This window comes from Poecilia formosa, unplaced genomic scaffold (assembly GCF_000485575.1).
Source record: "Poecilia formosa unplaced genomic scaffold, Poecilia_formosa-5.1.2 Scaffold440, whole genome shotgun sequence".
Classification (NCBI taxonomy): Eukaryota; Metazoa; Chordata; class Actinopteri; order Cyprinodontiformes; family Poeciliidae; genus Poecilia; species Poecilia formosa.
The window spans coordinates 307,183-325,727 of NW_006800379.1; the positions used below are offsets into that span (position 1 = coordinate 307,183).

The following is an 18,545-nucleotide window of genomic DNA, read 5'->3' on the forward strand; positions in this document are numbered from 1 at the left end:
GGACTTTTTATTTTATTTTATTATAAGTAAAAAAATAATAATAAAAATAGATCTTGCAAAAATATATATATTTTCTTATTTTACAGCGAGATTCCACCTATGAATAATTTTGTCAAACCTAAGATTTTTTTCTGAAACGTGTGTAATTTGTGTGCTGCATGCTTGTTCAGTGTTTGCAAGTGCAATGAACACACAAGAGACGTAGTCCGGTTTTAAAAACTCTCAGTAACTCTATTTCTGTATTAATGTACAACCGTTGAAAATTACAGCAAATTTTTTTTATGTATTTTTTTCTTTTTTTTTTTTACCCTTTTTTTTTTAAATGATCTAACTATCAACAGCCATTTTTTCAGAGAGGTGAGCAAGATGAGCCAAAGGAAAACAGAAAACGGCAAAATAAAAACGTTGGGATGACAAAATAAGAAGAGAGAGCATGAGACGGAGCGGCGGGAGGGAGGGAGGAGAACGGAGGGGGGGGGGACAAATTAACAGCAAATGTTTTCTTAGTGGAGTGTTTGCACATGGGAGCGTTGGCGTGCGCGCGCCATCTGAAAGTTGGCGGGAGGTGCTGTAGCGCTTGTGAATGACGAATGCGAATGAGATTACACTTAAATGTTGGACGTTAAGGAAGGAGGTCAAATCTCGGTTTTTACCTCACGTGTTGCGGTCAGGTCATGGTGCAACACCTAATGAAGGTAAACATCGGCGGCGACAACTCAAAGAAACTGCCGTCCAAATCCCTACATCTTATTCAATTCTTCTGGACCTTAATATTACTACTTTTAAATTTGGTTTGAAGTTACGCATATTAAGTAGGGTGCTGAGAACAGTTTGTAAAGAAGAACAAAAAAAAAGAAAAAGAAAAACAAAAGTAGGAAGCATCTTTCTTTTACAACTTAACAGTTGTACGAGTTGATGTAAACCAGGAAAATACATCTTCAGGAATTATTTTAATCATTTCCATGACTTATTTTGCAGCACATGAGACAATATCCGTTCTTAAAATGTCCAAATCAAATTACTATCACAGGTGCAAGACTTAACAGGTGCCTGTATATCAATCAGGTTTATATTAAAAAAACCACAAAATACAGATCCACTGGTTGCACTGCTGCCTTAAAGAAAACAATGAGATCATTCTGCCGCCTATTCCTCCTCTACTCAATAGCCCAAGCTTCTACTCCAGTTGCTCTTCTCAAACAATAATCCCACCATCACAGGAAAAGCTACTCAGGAAGATTCCTAATCTCCAGCAGGCAACACGCTGCTTGCAGTTGCTTACGTCAAAGCAATGTTACTCTGTTTTCAGACACCAAACCTCAAACGGTGACCCACGAGATCAGACCGGACGTGTTGAAACGAGTGCGACCACAACAGACGTTGTGTCAAATATATCGAAGGAGATGGGGAATGAAATGAGAAAGAAGGGAGTGAAACTAGTGTGACATTCTGTGACCCTGCAGCGTCATGGCGGTGAGAGGAGGGAAAGGCGGAGCGAAGGAAGCGAATGAGTCAGTGTGGGGAGGCAGAGTGAGGGAGGCGGGGAAAGTGTGACCGCAACAACGGCTGATCGGGGAAGGAAGCAAAGGTAGGAGGGCGAGGAACAAAGAAAAGGAGGGAGGACGCTGGTGCTTTGCAGTCGCGAATGGAGCTTCAGGTTTTATGGAAATCCTTCAGCAGCGTGCGTCGCCTCTGCTCAGCAATGTGCATCTGATTCTCCAGATCCTGAAAAATAAAGAAAAACGTGCTGAGCAACACCGGCACACACCGTCCACGGCGGAGTTTTGGGTCGTGGCCCAAAACTCCACCGGGTCAAAATTATTTGGAGAGTTTAATAAGTCTACAAGGAGAAGAACAAACAGAAGCACACAATAAAAAGTTGTGTTAATCAACTTATCAGACACAACGTCTGTAGACTCAGACCAGATGGTAAGAGCTTATCCACAACTATGCATGTGTCATCAGCATGCTATAATGACCAGAGTGTCCTGCAATTTTTTATGTACCCTTAACTTTTCACATGTTTTACACATGAGAACTGCAAAAATGGTACATGGCCTGCATTTGTATGAAATGCCACCTTTTTAAGGTGTATTGTGAAAGCGAATATTTGCACTTGAATTTATTTAGAGGCATCAGAGGGAAGGGGTCTGAATGTACGGGGTTCCTACAAAATCTCTTCTAACAAAACTCCACACCGTTCCAGACTCAAAGTTCTGCATTTCTCTGACATCTCTACATTTTTCTTCCAATGTTCTGGAAGTCTTTATGAAGTCGAGTTTGTTTTTTTTATCTGCATGTTACAGAAATAACACAATGGTGGAGCTGGATTCTGTGTCTGTGTCCAAATCCAGAATACATTTCTCAATAAGAGTGGATTTATCAGTGAGTTTTGTCAGTAACTCCAATGTTCGACAAGCACTTCGTCACCGACATGAGAAATCTAAGGTAAAATATTAAACTGCTATTTCTTAGATAAGAAAATATGGAAGAAATATGGTCAATTCAAACATTTTCACTACATTTTCAGATTAAGAAGGTTAGGCCATGATGGGTGAAATGATGGATTTTATGAATGGAGGGAGGTTATGGTGCAACATACACACAGATTTCTAACGTGCGCTCCCCTCCGGTGAGAACTCACCCCTCTGTCGCTGGCGCTGAGCTCCACCTCTCCTCCCACCACTCCTCTCTCGTAGCTGTCGGCCCGCTCCACCTTCCATGACAGGTTTTCTATCTCTGCTTCCAGCTGCGCCTGCTGGTATTCAAACTGCGGAGGACAGAAACAGATCTCCGCTTAAAAGAAGGGCTCCATCTCTAACTGACACAAAGTTCACGTAAGATAAGATTGAGCCAAAATGGTAACAGGGTTGAATCGCAGCTGATATAAAGTAAAGTCAAAAAAGGGAAAATGCAATTTTTATCATTTCTAGATCTTCATTTGTTCTGTACGAATTCCCATTTTGGCTTCATCACAAACATGGTGGAATCCGGTGTGTTTTTGTGCACGTAAAGGTCAGCTCACATAATTTAAAAACCAAAACATTTGAACAATGAAAATCTGTAAAACTGACTGTGTAGAGGTTTGTTTCTCACCAGTTTCTTGCGCGGCCCAGACTCCATGTAATAGGCGTAAGGGTAGGTGTACTGCAGCGTGTAGCGACACTGGAAACAAAGGGAAACTCATCCTAGTCATTTCAACAAAAGCTAAAAATGAGCTAATACAATTAAATTTACTGACATAAGCTTTGATGGTGTGTGTACTTTGTCCTAAATAAAGCCTCCAGTCGGAACAGAATAGCAAACGAAGGAACAAAGTGTAGCAACCTGAGAAACACTCTCTTCTCTGCTGATCGCTATGTGGGAGTTCATATACAGAGCAGCAGAACAAAACAACCGAGTTCAATTCAAACAAAGGAGTCAGTTTAACACATTTATGTTTGAAATAAATGTTAGACGGAGGAAGGAAAAAAGAAAAGCAGGGAAGAAAAGAAGGACACAAAGCAGAAAGAAAGGAAAGATAGAAAGAATGAAGAGGAGGAAAGGAAAGAAAACAAATACAAATGTTTTTCCATCGATTATTTTTAATTTATCCAGACGAAGAAAACACTAAAATTAAAGTCCAGACTAAAAGTCTTTGTAGCAACCTTGCATGCCTGCTGTTTTTCCAACCATCCAATCAGATCGTGTTTCATTCGTACCTTAGCCAGTAGCTTTGCAGCATTATGCAGGTACTGCCAGTCGATCCAAGTTCCCAGATTGTTCATTACTCTCTCCTGGATTTTCTCCTGGATCCTCTGGTACGTCTGAGCCTCTAACTGCAGGGACTTGTTGTGGTTCTCCCACTTGTTACACAAAAAACAGCCAGCATAAATAAACGGGAATATAAAACATGGCATCTCACTTATGAAATATATCTGTAGTTAAGATTAAAAAAAAAAAAACTAAACAGTAGATCAGGCCCTCAAAGCTTTTCCAGTGTGCTTTTCCTTCCACCTTATTTTATTGAGGAGAACTTTCTCTTAGAGTCAAAATGTTACTATAAAAAGCTAAAAGTGCTCCAGGACTGTAAGTTGCTGAAGCATCAGAGGCTTTGGAGAGGCAGAACCAGAACTGGGTGTGAACAAAGCAGCATCAGCAAAACGTAACATTAAACATGATTCTCTTTCATCTGGATACTCCTGAATCCAATAAGGCTGCACCGTTTTCTGCAGCTCTCTCCATACAAATGACTAAATAAATCATAAACCTATTTGAGGAGCTAAATTTAAAAAAAAATCTAAATCATACATTAAAAAAAATAAAGTAGAAAGATTTAAATCTGGAATTCTTTTAAGCCCTTGTATTTATAGCTGAGCTCGACATTCAGAGCAATAAAAGATTAAATAGAAAAAAAAGAAAAACATCTTACCCTCTCAAAATAGAAGAGGTATTTCTTGAGTGCCTCCCTGGCCTGAGCTTGCTGGCTCTGGTTGACTATATCAGGGTTTTCTTTGTATCGGCTGCACTCATAGTATTCACTGCCATGAGTCTTCCAGTCTCCAAGACACATCCAGCAGAAATCTTTGAGCAGAAAAATAACCCTTAATGGACTCCAGATGCATCCAAAAATGACTGGGGGTATGAGTGATGGATGAAGACGTGAAAGTCTGAGAAGCAAAACTCACCGTGTTTGCACTTGGAGCATTGCTGAAAGACATAAAAATAAGGGAAGAAATTAACCAAAAATCAGCTACTTCTATTAGTCAGACTCAACAGAGGTTAAAGTGTTTGGCTGGAGTCAGAAGTATTTTCCGTACTCACCATGTGATTGCACCCTCCGTTCTTTTCGATGCAGATATTGCACTTCGGACACTGGAAGGAAAAAAAAACAAAAAAAAACGGCTCTTTATTACAGAGAAACACCTAAGCCCTCAGTTATTATTCTAAACTCCGAGAGCACAGTAAGCATCTGCTGCACGTCAAAGTACGCAGCGGTCACAAAGCTTTGTGTGTGGCGACCGTACATCTTTAGTGTGTGCGCTGATGTAGTTGGCCGTCTCCGAGTCGTCTGCGCATTTAGTCAGCCATTTCCGAATCGTTGCGCAGTCTGTCGGCGCGTGGTACATCTGGCGGCATTTGAAACTGGAAGAAAGTCGCATTTTAGCCGAAAATGTGTCGACAAGCAATTTAGATTCCAGGATTTACATTTTTTTTAAATAAAAGATTCACAAATTTCAATCGACATATATGCGTGTCTGCGTCGTACCAGAAGACTTCACTGCAGCGGCTGCACTGCACTCTGCGCGGCCTGGGCTCCTGCACCTTGATGACGATGGGACAGTCCGCTCCTGGACACAACTGCAACTGGAAGTGACTCTGAAAGAAAAAAAACATGAGTCAAGAGAAACTCTTTAAAATATTTTAATAAAACTGATTTCACGGTTTATCCAGGTCTAAGAAGGGAACATTTCTAGCAGGATGTTTTTAATATTTAGGCTTCCTTTACACATCAGGTCAGATTTTTTTTTTTTAATCTTTTTTGCTAAAACCAGATTTACTTTTTTTTTTTTTGCGTGGTTGTTCTTACGACTAATTAAAGTGCAGTGAAGCTTATGTGTGAATGGTTTATGAGCCCAAAGTGCCTCACATGCACAGAAGAAGAACGTTGATATCACAGCAACACTTTTTTTTTTACGGAATAAATAGTATATGGAGACATTTATGGACAGAGTTTAACGTTTTATGAGAATTGGGAGTTGACAGTATAGTCACAAAATCATAAGAAGGAAAACGTACAAAAAACCAGAACTAATAACAATGGTCTTTTGTAGAACATCGACTGCAACTTCTGTAAAGAAGTTTGTCTGGATGTGCAGTCAGAGGGAAGAGTGGTGGAATTGCGATCTTTCACTTTAGTTGCACAAACTTCTTTCATAAGTTCATAATCGTAATTTTCAGCCAGTGTTTACGTCTGGCTTTACCACGTCTGGATTTACCACGTCTGGATTTACCACGTCTGGATTTACCACGTCTGGATTTACCACGTCTGGCTTTTTCTGGAGCAGAATTTTGCCGCATGTCTCATATGAATAACGTAGGAAGATAAAATGCGACATGACCATTCAGACTGCAGATACTTTGAAAACAAACAGATGTGTATCTGAATTAGTACCACATATGGAAGTGGCACAGTTTTTTTTTTTTTTTTTAATGAATAGGTTGGAATTGGGCCATTCAGGCTGCGGCAAAAAAAGCCAAATATGGGTCATATTTGCCTCCTAAGTGAACATAACCTTAGATGTTCATCTGATTGTTGGAAGCAATGCAGTCAATAGTTGTTGTAGGCATTAAAATAGAAAGTGATTTTGGAGTGAGTGAACATTTTACCCTACTCGATTCAACACAAACCTCTCTCGCGAGATGCCGTCATTTGTGTGAATGTTGAAGCCCGCTGAATTTCGACATTCACACAAATGTTGCTAAACTGATGCATTTGGCTGATGCTTCGTCAGACGGTCGACGAACACACCTCAACATAGTCTCTGAAGAGGTAGCGTTTGTATTTGTCCTTTAGCTCCTCTCCTGGCAGCAACGGGAGGACAAAGTCTTCTGGCATCCGCAGGGAACAGTCCTGAGCCATACATGAGATTCCTGAAAGCACAAACGTGTTTGGTGAAATGTCGAGGCTCTCGGTGAGAAAACATGGAGCAGCGCTTTCCACAGACCCTCAGTCTTTTTGAAGCTATTAGGGAAAGAAAAAAATAATAATAATAAGACACAGGACAGGCAATTTTTTTTCCGGTTAACAGGAAAACTGAAGGTTCAAACAATAACATATTGATACCGCCAGTCTGGCTGTTTTTTCCTCAGGTAACTCAGATATTTATCAGGTCAGAATGAGCATACGTGGCTAAACTAGCATCCACAAGGGACAATCTTTACAAATCCTTTCCTACAGAAAGAAGTTAGGGTATTTTTAAACTAAAAATAAACAGGCAATGAATCAAGAACCAACGCAGTGTATTTTATTAGCATTTTCAAATGACTGGTCAACACAAAGTGATCTATAATTGTGAAGTAGTAGAGAAATTCAAACTGAGCTAAATAGCATTGTGTGATACGCATTTCTAATCAGCTCATTTTACTTCATTACTCTTGGTAAAATAGAGCGTCAGTTGTCTTCAGAAAAAAAACAAAAAAAAACAATGTAAACTTTTCTATAGCTATAAATGCAGATTTAGAAAAGCACTTAGTGTTTCACATCAACTTCAAAAGGTTCAGACTGGGAGCTGAGATTCACCTTCAAACCGAGGAGCAATCCCAAACCTGCAGCCTGAGCTACAATGGAATGGTGCAGATCAAAGCATATCATGGGGTTAGAATGGCCGAGTCAAAGTACAGACCAAATTCAATTAAATTCAAAAATACTGTTACCAAAGGGAAATTAAATGTTGTTGTAACTCATTAATTCAAAATTTTCAGAGTTATTATAGATAGTGATGGCTGTTGGCAGTAAAGATTTCTTGTAGCGGTCTGTATTACAGCGAATCTGAAGAGGCCTCTGACTGAAGACGCTGCGTTTTCCCAAGACAATATCATGAAGGGATGGTGACTAGAGATGTATTCCAAAATGTAAAAAAAGTTGATGCTCACAAATGGTCTCAATCCAACCAGACTGAGCTTGAGATCAATTTGAAAAAATAAAAAAACAATTGACAGAAGTGTTTGTTGAAGGTAAAAAGCTGCTGTATGTCCAGGAAAAGGTGGTCCCATAAACTATTATAGAAATAATTAAAAATGCAGAATATAGTTGTCAGATATTTATGTGCAAAACAAAAATCTAAAAAATATGAAAAGGTTGCAAGGCGCTTACTGCCTATGTAAAACAGACAGAGTCAGCTCCAAGATAAAAAACAATAGGCCAGCAAAGCGAATTGCTACTGTAGAGAGCACTGATTGGACACAATGCCGTGTAAAAGCAACACCAAGTAAAACTGATTAATAATCTGGAAAATCCCTGCTGTTGTGTTTGGTTTGAAAACAAACTGGTTTCTGTTACTGTTAACACTGGACTGGGGTTGGAGGTCATTTTAAATCTGTCCTTGTTGCAGCCAACACAGAGTCATCTGACCTTTACCGGCTGAATTTATCAGAGAGGTCATTAAAAAGAAGCACAGGGACATTTTTCATACAAACAGGATCATAAACAGAACTAGTGGAGTCACAACTCCAGGAAAGTGACTCTGATAAACTGTATGACTTTTTGTTTCTCCCCATTATTCACACAAACACAAAGCAACTTTAAACCAATCCATACACACGCCTACACACTAATTTGCTTTGTTGCTGACACAAGCACTCTCTCACACACTTGCTGATTTTCATGAGCCTGCTGCGACCGCATGCTTTACTTGTAAACCTCAATCCAGATGGGCCTTGTCAAATCTCCTCTAAAGGCTCAAAATCTTTAAGATATTCTGACTCCATATTTATGAAGAAACCTGTAGAGAAATATCTAGGACCTGCAAAGCCTTCAGCCAGCAAATAAATAAATAAATACATAAATAAAAACGGCTGCTGGGTAGATATTAAAACTAAAACTGTGCGTGCTCTGAATAACCTAACCTCTGACCCGGGAACACAACCAGAATGACTGGGCTACTGCAACACCAGATGGGAAAACTGCAGGCAGAGGCAGAGGCAGAGGCAGAGGCAGAGGCAGAGGCAGAGGCAGAGGCAGAGAGAGAGAGAGAGAGAGAGAGAGAGAGACACACACACGCTCAGAGAACAGCACTCACCCACTCCCATGCCGTCTTTGACTAGCACAGTGCAGTGCTGCTCCCAGCATGCTTTGCAGAAGGAGTGCTGACAGGGCAGAGCCAGCAGGGTGTCTCTCCGTACAACCTGTAGACACACACCGCACTGGAGGGACTGGGCGGCCTGAAACACACACGGGAAGATAAGTAAGCACAGCAGTCGCAGTAGCGCTCACCTAATACATTTTATTTTTTTAGTAATTATTTCATGAATGGCAAATTAATCCGCTCCGCTTAGCCTTCCTGTTACCTGTTGAAAGTATTGCTCTCTCTCGTCCTCTCACAGCTACAATGGACCTCTGACATTTATGGACATATCAACGAAAATAGATTCTCCTTTTATATCAATTATTGGATCATTAAACACCTAGAGATTCTGAAAACCTCTAGAGTCTTCTTCTTGTTGCGGCTTTATAACCTGGTATCTCTGAGCTACTTTACTATTACTATTACTTCTACAACCAAGCCAGGGTCAATCTAGCTGAAGTTGACAAATATGAGTAACGGCCAATTGTTCAACCGTTACAATAAATTGTACATCTGACTATACAAGAAAGGGAGTGTAATGATGACCCAAAAATGGGCATTTATTACATCATTTATAGAAAAAAAAACCTTATTCATTTTTGTCTTGATAAATTTCAATTAATTTTTAAAAAAATGTCATTTTTACCATTTTCTCAACTGTTTGCTTCACGACAGCATCAAAAAAATATCAGTACATTTGAAAACATGACTGAATGAAGATACTTTGTGTGATATGACACTGTGGCATCCTGAACAAAGCCATTTAAAATGGGAATTTTTTTCAATAGTATTTGGGTTTGTGGCATTACAAATGCTGTGCCATGCAATCACAGCCATACAGTTAAACCTAATTTGTATCATTATCACAATAGTACCAAAAATATTGCAATAAAATGCCACCAACCCCACTGTCAATCACTGGACAAGAGAAACAAGTTGTACTCACTGTGGCTAATCTGCATGTGCTGCTGGTCTGGACCAGAGCATCTGTCAAAAGCTGAGAAGAGCTGGACTTACATCTGTCAGAAAGATGGGCAGAAAAAAAAAGGTTGAAAGGGAAATTTAACAAAGGAAAAACATCAATAAAACAGAACAGAGCTCTCTGTTCACAGGTTAGAACAAATGCTTGAAAAGCAGTGTGACCACTATAAAGTCAATCTCTCCGTGTAATGTTGTGAAATATCATTTTTGTGATAGTTTTAAACGTCAAAATTATTGTGAAGGAATTTATCAGCATTATATATTAATACAGATACAATCTTAGAAAGTCCTTAACAGCTGCACTTTGGCACTAACTGCAGTATAACCAATAAAATCAACGTAACAAAGTCAGAAGAGCCACTATGTAAATTAAAATGATACTCTAGAGAAATCAGAGGAACATAAGATGGAAAAAAAACTAACAAAAAGGTTTGAGAGAACCTGGTGACTGAGGAAGATGAGCCAGTTAACAACCAGTTATTATCAAAAAATAAATAAATAAATCTATGAATTGTGACACAGAAGAAGAGACAAACCTGTCCAGTATTTGTGAAACCTGCCAGTGAAAATGCACCAGGATCAGTTTTGCTACTGATGGTGAAACCTGCAAGGGGAAAAAAAAAAAACAAACAAAAAAAAAACAAGACATGGTTTAAAGTTATTTTTAATTTAAAGTCATGTGATTTTGATTCAGAAAAAAAGAATTGTGAGGATTTTCTTGCAGAAGTAGTCTATGTAAAACGACAAAATAAAAGCTAGATATATTGATATATTGGATTAGAAAAAATATTCTACAACTTGCTTGATGAGAGCAGAAGTTCAGAATAAAATAACTTGCCTTTCACTGCAATAAAGGATCAGTCCTAACCTTCATATGACTTCTACTAAACTCAAAGCAAAAATGCATCATTGAATATACCGTTTGCTGATGTTTTTGTGAACTAAGTAAAGAGTTCAGTGTTAATGCATTTAATGTTCCAACGCATAATGTAAACAAAACATTATTTTCACTTTCTCGCCTGCTGATCAGTGATTTGAGTCAATCAACAGTCTAGAGAACTACCCGATTTTGATCAATGCTGATTAATTGATGCAAAACTACTTAGAGCAGCACAGTTTACAGAATTGCAAAGGTCGCTGCAATACCAGTGCGTGCAACTCTGCAATCACAGAAGACTGCTTGGATGCAACATTTAGAGGACAACTATATATCAAGGGGCCATGCAGTCACACATTGCATTGCCACAATTAAATTTGAACCCACTGGAAGGAATTTAACTCTCTCCGACGTGTACAGTTCGTAGTGATTTAGTGACTGAGATGCTATCGCTAAGGGAGAGAAGCTGCAACATTATGAGAACAGAAGAGAAAGAAGAGTTAGAAAAACTGGGGTTTAATCTCAGTAAGTCTCATTACTGCAGTGTATAAACAGTAATATTACAGTCGCATGTCCAAGTAAACCATTTATTCTTAATATTAATATAAAACAATGGTAATTCAAAACACACTTTTCTCAATGTATTCTGCATCATATGTAGAAAATATTCTAACACTGCTGCAGAAACAAACTAAACACAAACTGCCAACTCCATCATCAAACCTGAACATGCAGCCGTTACTCTGTGACTGAGTGAAGATTTGGTTAGTTTGATTTTAGAGTCAGTGAGGCGCCGTAAAATGAATTCAAAGGAAGAGCAGAGATTAAACTATTTTCAAGGACATTGTTGAGAGAGAGCAACACTTTAAATAGTAAACAGGAAGGCTGAGTGGACTGGGGTGCAGCAAGGTTGTTGTTTTGTCCTTTTTGAGCTTTCAACATGGCTCTGATATGGAACATTCTGGATTTGGAAACGTCGCCAGCCATTAAGAAGTTTCTGATTTAAGATCGACGGGTTGTTTCTTTTTTTTTTTCTTTTTTCTTTAAGGAAGTAGATAGAAAACCTGTTGTTTTAGAAACCTAGCAACCCGCTAACAAGATTGTTTCAAATGTTAATTTAAAATGTCTGCTCTCTCACACTGTCACCTCAACTACGACAATCAATAACCGCTCACAGAGGAAATGCTGGAAAACATTTTATGTTGTAGAACTACTTCATGTTCTCTCTCTGGTGTAGAAAGCAAGGTTTTCCCAACGATTTAGTCCGGTTTCGGGGTAAACGTACCTTCAGAGCAGTAGCCACTGTGTTCACTTCCTCCGTCAGCACTCGCTGGCTCTCCTTGTACGTCAGACAGGTAAACAGGTACTCCTCTGGGTCGGAGGAATCCGCCCCCTGCTGCTCAACGTCACTTGCCACCCCATCGTAATAGTCTGCGATATCGCCCGGATCCTCTTCCTCTCCTCCGTCGTCGTCGTCGTCCTCATGGTCTTCCTCAGAGTTCACCCCAAAGTCTTCCTCATTGCTGTCCGACGCCTGGCTGTTCATGTCCACAGACATTCAGTCAATTGTGCCAATCACCCGGACAGGTAGACGAGCCGCCTACCTGTCGGATTTCAGAGGGCCAGCTCTAGCCGAAATGGCTTGACTGAAGCTCCGCCCCCTCCTCTTTTCCACTTCGAGTCAGCGTGTAAAGAGAGAGAGAAACCCTCCCCTCCTGTCTGACTGAGGCGTAACGGGGCGCGCTCAGCAGCAGCGGAAGAAGCAGAAGAAGTCACACTCTCCGTCACTCATTTGGAAAACGGGTTCCAGGCGCAATCTGGAGAAAGAGGAACAAAACCGTTAGAGACAAAGGAAGAGTAAGAACAGTAACAAAAATAATGGGAAAGTGACCCGTCAATGAGGTCCATGAAGTTTAATTCCATATTCAAACATCCTGTTACTAGTTTGGAGGTTATATAAGACACAGATGGTGTACCAACACATTTCAGGAGTACTGTGATATTCTTTCAAGTTAAAAATTGCTGAACTGCTGAAAACTGACGTCAACGAGCTTCTGTACTGCCAAAAATGCAACATCTTTATAAAATTGTACTGATTTTTTTTTTTGTTTTGATTTTTTTGAAATTGCAAACTGATTTTATATACATGAAAAAAGTACATTTGTAAAAAAAATAGTTTAAACAATATTCCATGTGGTCGGACAGTGCTTTCGGTCAGACTCGGATGTTTTAGATCAAACTGTTGTACAAGTCTTTGACAAGGACACTCAAAATCCTTCAGTTGTTTTTGAGCTGTTCGCATCTGGATTTGCTGCTGGTATCCTTCAGAACATTTTAATGCTTTGGTAGAAAGCTGAATTCATGGATCCGTCAAGTACAGCAAGTTATTGTGGTCCCGAAGCTCCGAAGCAGCCCCAGAGGGTAACGTTACAATCACAGTAAACCCTGAAATCTTCTTTTCAGAAATGCTTCATTACTTTTATAACAGATGCACACCTTAAAGAAACCTTCCACCTTTAGAGAGTCCATAAAATAGCTTTGTAACTCTTTCCAGACTGACAGAGGAGTTCTTGGTGTGAGTTTTCTTGAAATTTCAGCCTACCTTTTGCAGTCATGTTCTAATAAAGTGATCTATGGTTCTTCTTGCAGTTTGTAATTAGCCCAAATATTTTAATTGCTATTTAAATTAAACAAAGAAGTGGTCAATCACAGCTTCATCATGATATAACAAGAGGCCAATTAAAGACACATTACCAGTTACAGCAAACGCTTGATGGCGGCTGTAACCAACAGTGGTGACACAAGTGCTTGGCTTTAGAAGTTACTCTTCTATACAGGATTTAGAGTTTCAGATTGCTTTCTCCACTGATAAATTTCATTGAATTTCATTTTTACTCAGGTATAGCCTGAGTAAATTTCCATCACTGAAATTTAATTTAGATCTGAAATATTTAACTATGACAAAAACACAGAAACGGATCAGGCAGCAAATACTTTGTCTCAGCAATGCGCATAAATTTATTATCGGTTTCCTTAGCTAGCCAAAAATATGACCACATGATTTAAAGTCGAAACCTAAATCCATTGAGGAGGAAACTAAAAAAAAAAAGGCACCAAACAACAAGTGACTAAAGTATTTTAAAAACTAAGCAACGCTTGTGAGTGTTAGACACAGTCCATAATTTTTTTTGGCTGTTCCACAAATATGAACACTATCCTCTGTAGACCAAAGACATGCTGCGGTGGATAAAATAAGTAAAGAACTGCATAGAAACAAACAAATCATACCAGATTGCGCTAAAATCCAAAGTGTCCTTAAATCAATCCCTTTCTCCTCTAAACAGCTGATCTCTCAGTTATTATATCCATAGAACCAGCTAGAATAGGTCTCAGTTACAACTAGCACTTTGTAAATTTGAGTTATTAGTTTTTATGGATTCCAGATGACTAGATGGTCTTAATTCAAAGAACATTAGTTGCTTCCAACAAGAGAAGTTTGACCCTATTGATGCACTCTAACTAGGTTTTCAACAGCCTGGTCTAGATCATACTAAACTAAAAGAGATCCTTAAAGAGTCTACTCAGTTGTGTATTTTTTCAGCACAAACTTTACACCAACAATAACTTGCAGCGGAATAATAAAATATAGATTTCATGAAAAATGTATTTCTTTTAAAGCACACAAAAGTCAAAAACTGAAAATGTTGCTCTATGTGTATTTTGGTGGGTGACATCACAAGAGGGACAAGAATAAATTATTTGGAAAACAACAAATGCTAAGCAATATTTTTATTATTTTTGACATGACTTCTCTGACTCTCTTCAAAAAAAGCTTCATGCATTTTATTATCAAAGTTTCCATCTCAAGTAAGGTAAATTTGTAACAGAAATACAAGTAACACCCCTTAATTTACTAAGCAAAACAGAAAAAACAAGAAATGCAAATGGCCATACTTAAAAATAAGCAGCTGTTTTGCAACATCACCAGAGGCGTGTGGGCTAGCTGCATGTTTTGATATTTGTTAAATAAATATATTGTATAATTATTATTTTACACCAGAAATATCGAACTAAATAGAAAACTCGACAAATAGATTTTTTTTATTTACCATAAAGTGCCTTATATGAGTTTAGAGAAAAGTATGACTACCACCTTTAATACTGAATTCTTTATAAGCATACCCAATAAAAACTATGGGAATTATAAGGCACCACAAGGCCCAGGTGGCCTGGTTAAATTCGATACACGATTATTTATCACAGTTTAAAAAAAAATCTTAAAGAGGTCAACTGGTAACGGACTTCAGATGTGACTTTGCAAATATTAATCTGGAAAGAAAACACGGGGGAAGCCAGCCAGCGGGTCCCGGTGCCAGCCTAGCTTTAGACCAGCGTTCACATTCCGTCCGATCCAAGTTAAAAATAGTCAGCAAAGTGGGTGACACACATCCCGCTAGGCTAATGTAACACAGCGACCGTACAGGTTAGATAACAGGTTTAACTGAACTCTGCTGGTGTGTTCGGAACGGGAACTGAAAGTGTGAAAACTGGTTAATAAAGTGATGGCACTGGCATTTTAGTCCGACCAGAGAGCCAGATGAACAGCTGAAGTTAAATCCCCAGAGTGGCTGCCTCTGTCGTTAGCAGGGTTAGCTTCCAGGCTAGCGTGCTGTAGTTGTGTTCAGCAGTTTAAGTAGCGATATGCAAAAACCCCCAAAATACGACGAGTTACACCAATGAGCGCTACGAGGGGGAGCTTGCAAAAGTTTTATACGACAAGTTATGCTTACTCAGTTAAGAATAAAAAAAAAGCACATCAAGAAGTAGCTACCCTTCCTTATCATTCCCCTCCGCCTCTCACCTACTCTACTCCGGGGACTGAGATGTAAACAAGGCCCGGTGCAGCTCCGGAGTAAACACGTCCATTTAAACAACTGCTGCGTTCATTTTCAGAGCAAAAACCAGGCGGCAGTTACCTGTCAGAGAAGAGGTGGCTTGACCTGCTGTAACAGCGCACAACGGCATCTGTGTGGGGGGAACCTAAACAGCGATTTTCACTCTTTTGCTTTGCGGAAGGTGGAGAGCTGCTTATCGGCAACGTAACATCCGCTTTTCTCTGCGCTGTAGGAACTCCTCTGTGGTCGCATTAAAGCGCCTTATCAGCACTAAAATGCTCGATTAAATGAACGAGTTTTTTTTTTATTTTATTTTTTTATTATTATTATTATTATTATTAATATCATCCCAAAATAACCCAATAATAAATTCCAGTCAAAACATTAATTCCTATGTTTTGAGAAAATAAGAAAATAAAATATACTGATTTAACTTTTTTTTAAAAAAATCAGTAGTATTTAGTAAAGTAACTATCTGAATTGTAATAAAAACGACATAACATTATCAAATCGATAAACAACAACAACAACAACAACAAAAAGTCACATAGAATTTGCGTAAGAAAAGTGAAAAGTGTTATTCCCTGCTTGGAGAAGAAAAATCATTACGTATTAGAACTATTTTGATATTACCTGTAAATGTTGCCTACGTCGTGTGTGAGACTATCACGTTCTCACTCCTGACCTTAAAATTTGATTGGTTGACCTGCACAGCAACCCAAGTTAAGGCCAATTAGCAGTTAGCTCCTCCCACTGTGCTCTTTAGGGTCTGTAATAAAACAGTAAATGACTTGTTAAAAAAAAAAATCAGTAATAAGCATATTCAAAAATAATTAGTTATAAATGTACATTTAAATCTACCTTGGTAAAAAGTAAGCCCTTTTTTTACTTCCTGTTACTTAGAATTATTTATTGGCAATTTCACGTACTGGACTGAAAATGGAGTGTCCAGATGCAAAGAGAAGCCAGATCAATTTAACACAGTAATAATAGCCACTCTAGTTCGTACAAGCGCTCTTTCTCCAGCTTTAAGTGCATGCTCTGCTGCTCTGGGTTTCACATCCCACACTTATGTCAGCAACAAAAACAAGTGTAACATCATAAAACTTCAGAGTACATGAAATGCTCTTGAGTGAACATGGAAGGTGTCTTCAGTGTCCAATGTCCTGATGTCATACCATAAAGAACATTCATGGCCACTAATGGCCCATAAATCAGTCATCTGACAGACCCAGAACATGCCCACTGCGTTTTTCACAAGTTCCATAGTTTAAAGTGAAACTGTGAAACATTAATGTATCTCTTCTGTTAGATGAGGTAATGCACTTGTGGCGATAAAGGTATCGGAGCAAGGCCTCCATTTTTTATGCATTATCCTCTAATGTGCTTCTGTATTGCAAATGAGAACGAGGGGGTTGAGGAGCTGGAGTAAATGCAGAGATAATAGGTCCAGAACTGCTGAGGAGGTAGGTTTAATGTGCTTAATGCTGCAACTGTTTATATTTTACATTCGACAAGAGTGGTATGTTTCCTTTGTATTCGGTTTTCAAAGCAGCCGGGGTTTTAAAGGAAAGTTCAATAAAAGAAAAGTGTGCAGTGGCTTTTGTGTCTGGAGCTTTTGCTTACATTAACCAGAATTCATTTTTATTGTTCAAGCAGTAGAAAACAAATCGTCTGGTCCTGAATGTTTCAAGATACTGACTGTGTTTACGGTTGTTATTCTACTGTTCTATTCTCAAGCCTGGTAGGGCGTCTAACTTATTTTCTTTCAATGTTCCCCTGTATTTTTGCTTCATCTATCCTCAGGGAAGGCAGTCATCATCTCTGACCGCCTTCCGTGTCCCAGTGGTTGTAAGACGATGACGCCCCCATCATGTTTTACTGTAATTATGTGTCATATCTAGTGTTAGTTTTGCACGTAGGCCAAAAAGATCTTCAATTCTGAATGCAGCTAGTTTGTGCTGCATTCTATTTAGATGTATTAGATCAAATGTGTCTGCAAACAAATGTACGCCACACTTTTCAGTTTTTAAATAGTAAAGAAAACAATGGAGAACAAGAATAGTTTTCCTTCCACTTTTCAATGCTACTAAAATGCATTGAGTGTTGTAGTTGTAACTTGACAAAATGGGTAAAAAAAGAAAAAGAAAAATTGAAGCCAGACATTGAAGATTCAAATCTAAGTTTAAAGTGTAGATTTAAAGTTCCTCATATTCACATTCACTACATGAGTACTTAATTTATTTTAATAAATGAATCAGCTGCAAAATTCACCAGAAAGTACTGGAACCGTCAGTTCACTGTACACAAATGCCTCCCAATCAGCCTCCCCTGATAAAGAAACTTTGAAGAAACACACAGATAAAACCACAACATATGGACATCAAGAAAAGTGTGAGAACCAAGAAACAATAACAGACTTCAGGATACTATTTGCAGATTATTATTTGTAATCCTGCTTCAGTTTATCTTAAGATCATAAAAATTACTCAAAGTTGGTCAATTAGCATGTATCTAGGAACATTTTAATGTTAATTGCAACTATATCAATGCATTAAGAATAAAGTAATAGAATAAAAGAGGACTTTGTGTCAATTGAAAAGATGCAGTAAATATTCCATCTATGATGCCTGATCTAATCAATATTCTTGTTCAGTTTGCACAAGAGGGTTTAGCTTCAAGTCAAATGATCTCAGATCTGCCCTTTGCTTAGAGGTTTAAAACTTGATAACTCTATTTGTCTTGTAAATGCTTGGGGGAAAAAAGAGACTTCATCAATTCTTTTGGTTATTTTGCTTTTTACTCATAACATTTCTTACAAAAATACTTTTCATAGAAAAACACATTACTAGTTTCATAACAGCTTCCGTCACCTCGTGTACAAAAATATTGGAGAAATTAAAGTTGAGAAAAAGTGACAAAAGATACAAAGACAAATGTGGAAAGTGGCACAAAGGAATCTGTATG

General features: G+C 38.6%; 1 protein-coding gene across 2 annotated transcripts; it reads right to left on the reverse strand.

Annotated features, from left to right (window-relative positions):
• Positions 1 to 205: 205 nt before the first annotated feature.
• arih2 (ariadne homolog 2 (Drosophila)) lies at positions 206 to 15,869 on the reverse strand. Of its 2 annotated transcripts, none has more exons than XM_007577416.2 (15): positions 15,660 to 15,869; positions 11,969 to 12,500; positions 10,343 to 10,410; positions 9,772 to 9,844; positions 8,781 to 8,922; positions 6,512 to 6,633; positions 5,249 to 5,358; positions 5,007 to 5,124; positions 4,804 to 4,854; positions 4,668 to 4,689; positions 4,412 to 4,563; positions 3,702 to 3,845; positions 3,097 to 3,165; positions 2,645 to 2,770; positions 206 to 1,725 (listed from the first exon to the last, which is right to left on the reverse strand). In XM_007577416.2, the coding sequence occupies exons 2-15, from the start codon at positions 12,239 to 12,241 to the stop codon at positions 1,654 to 1,656; spliced, it is 1,542 nt and encodes a 513-aa protein (XP_007577478.1). In that variant the 5' UTR covers positions 12,242 to 12,500; positions 15,660 to 15,869; the 3' UTR covers positions 206 to 1,653. The 2 variants fall into 2 exon arrangements, with proteins under 2 accessions (XP_007577478.1, XP_016519224.1); XM_016663738.1 differs by lacking the exon at positions 15,660 to 15,869 and adding an exon at positions 15,545 to 15,611.
• Between the last annotated feature and the right edge of the window lie 2,676 nt (positions 15,870 to 18,545).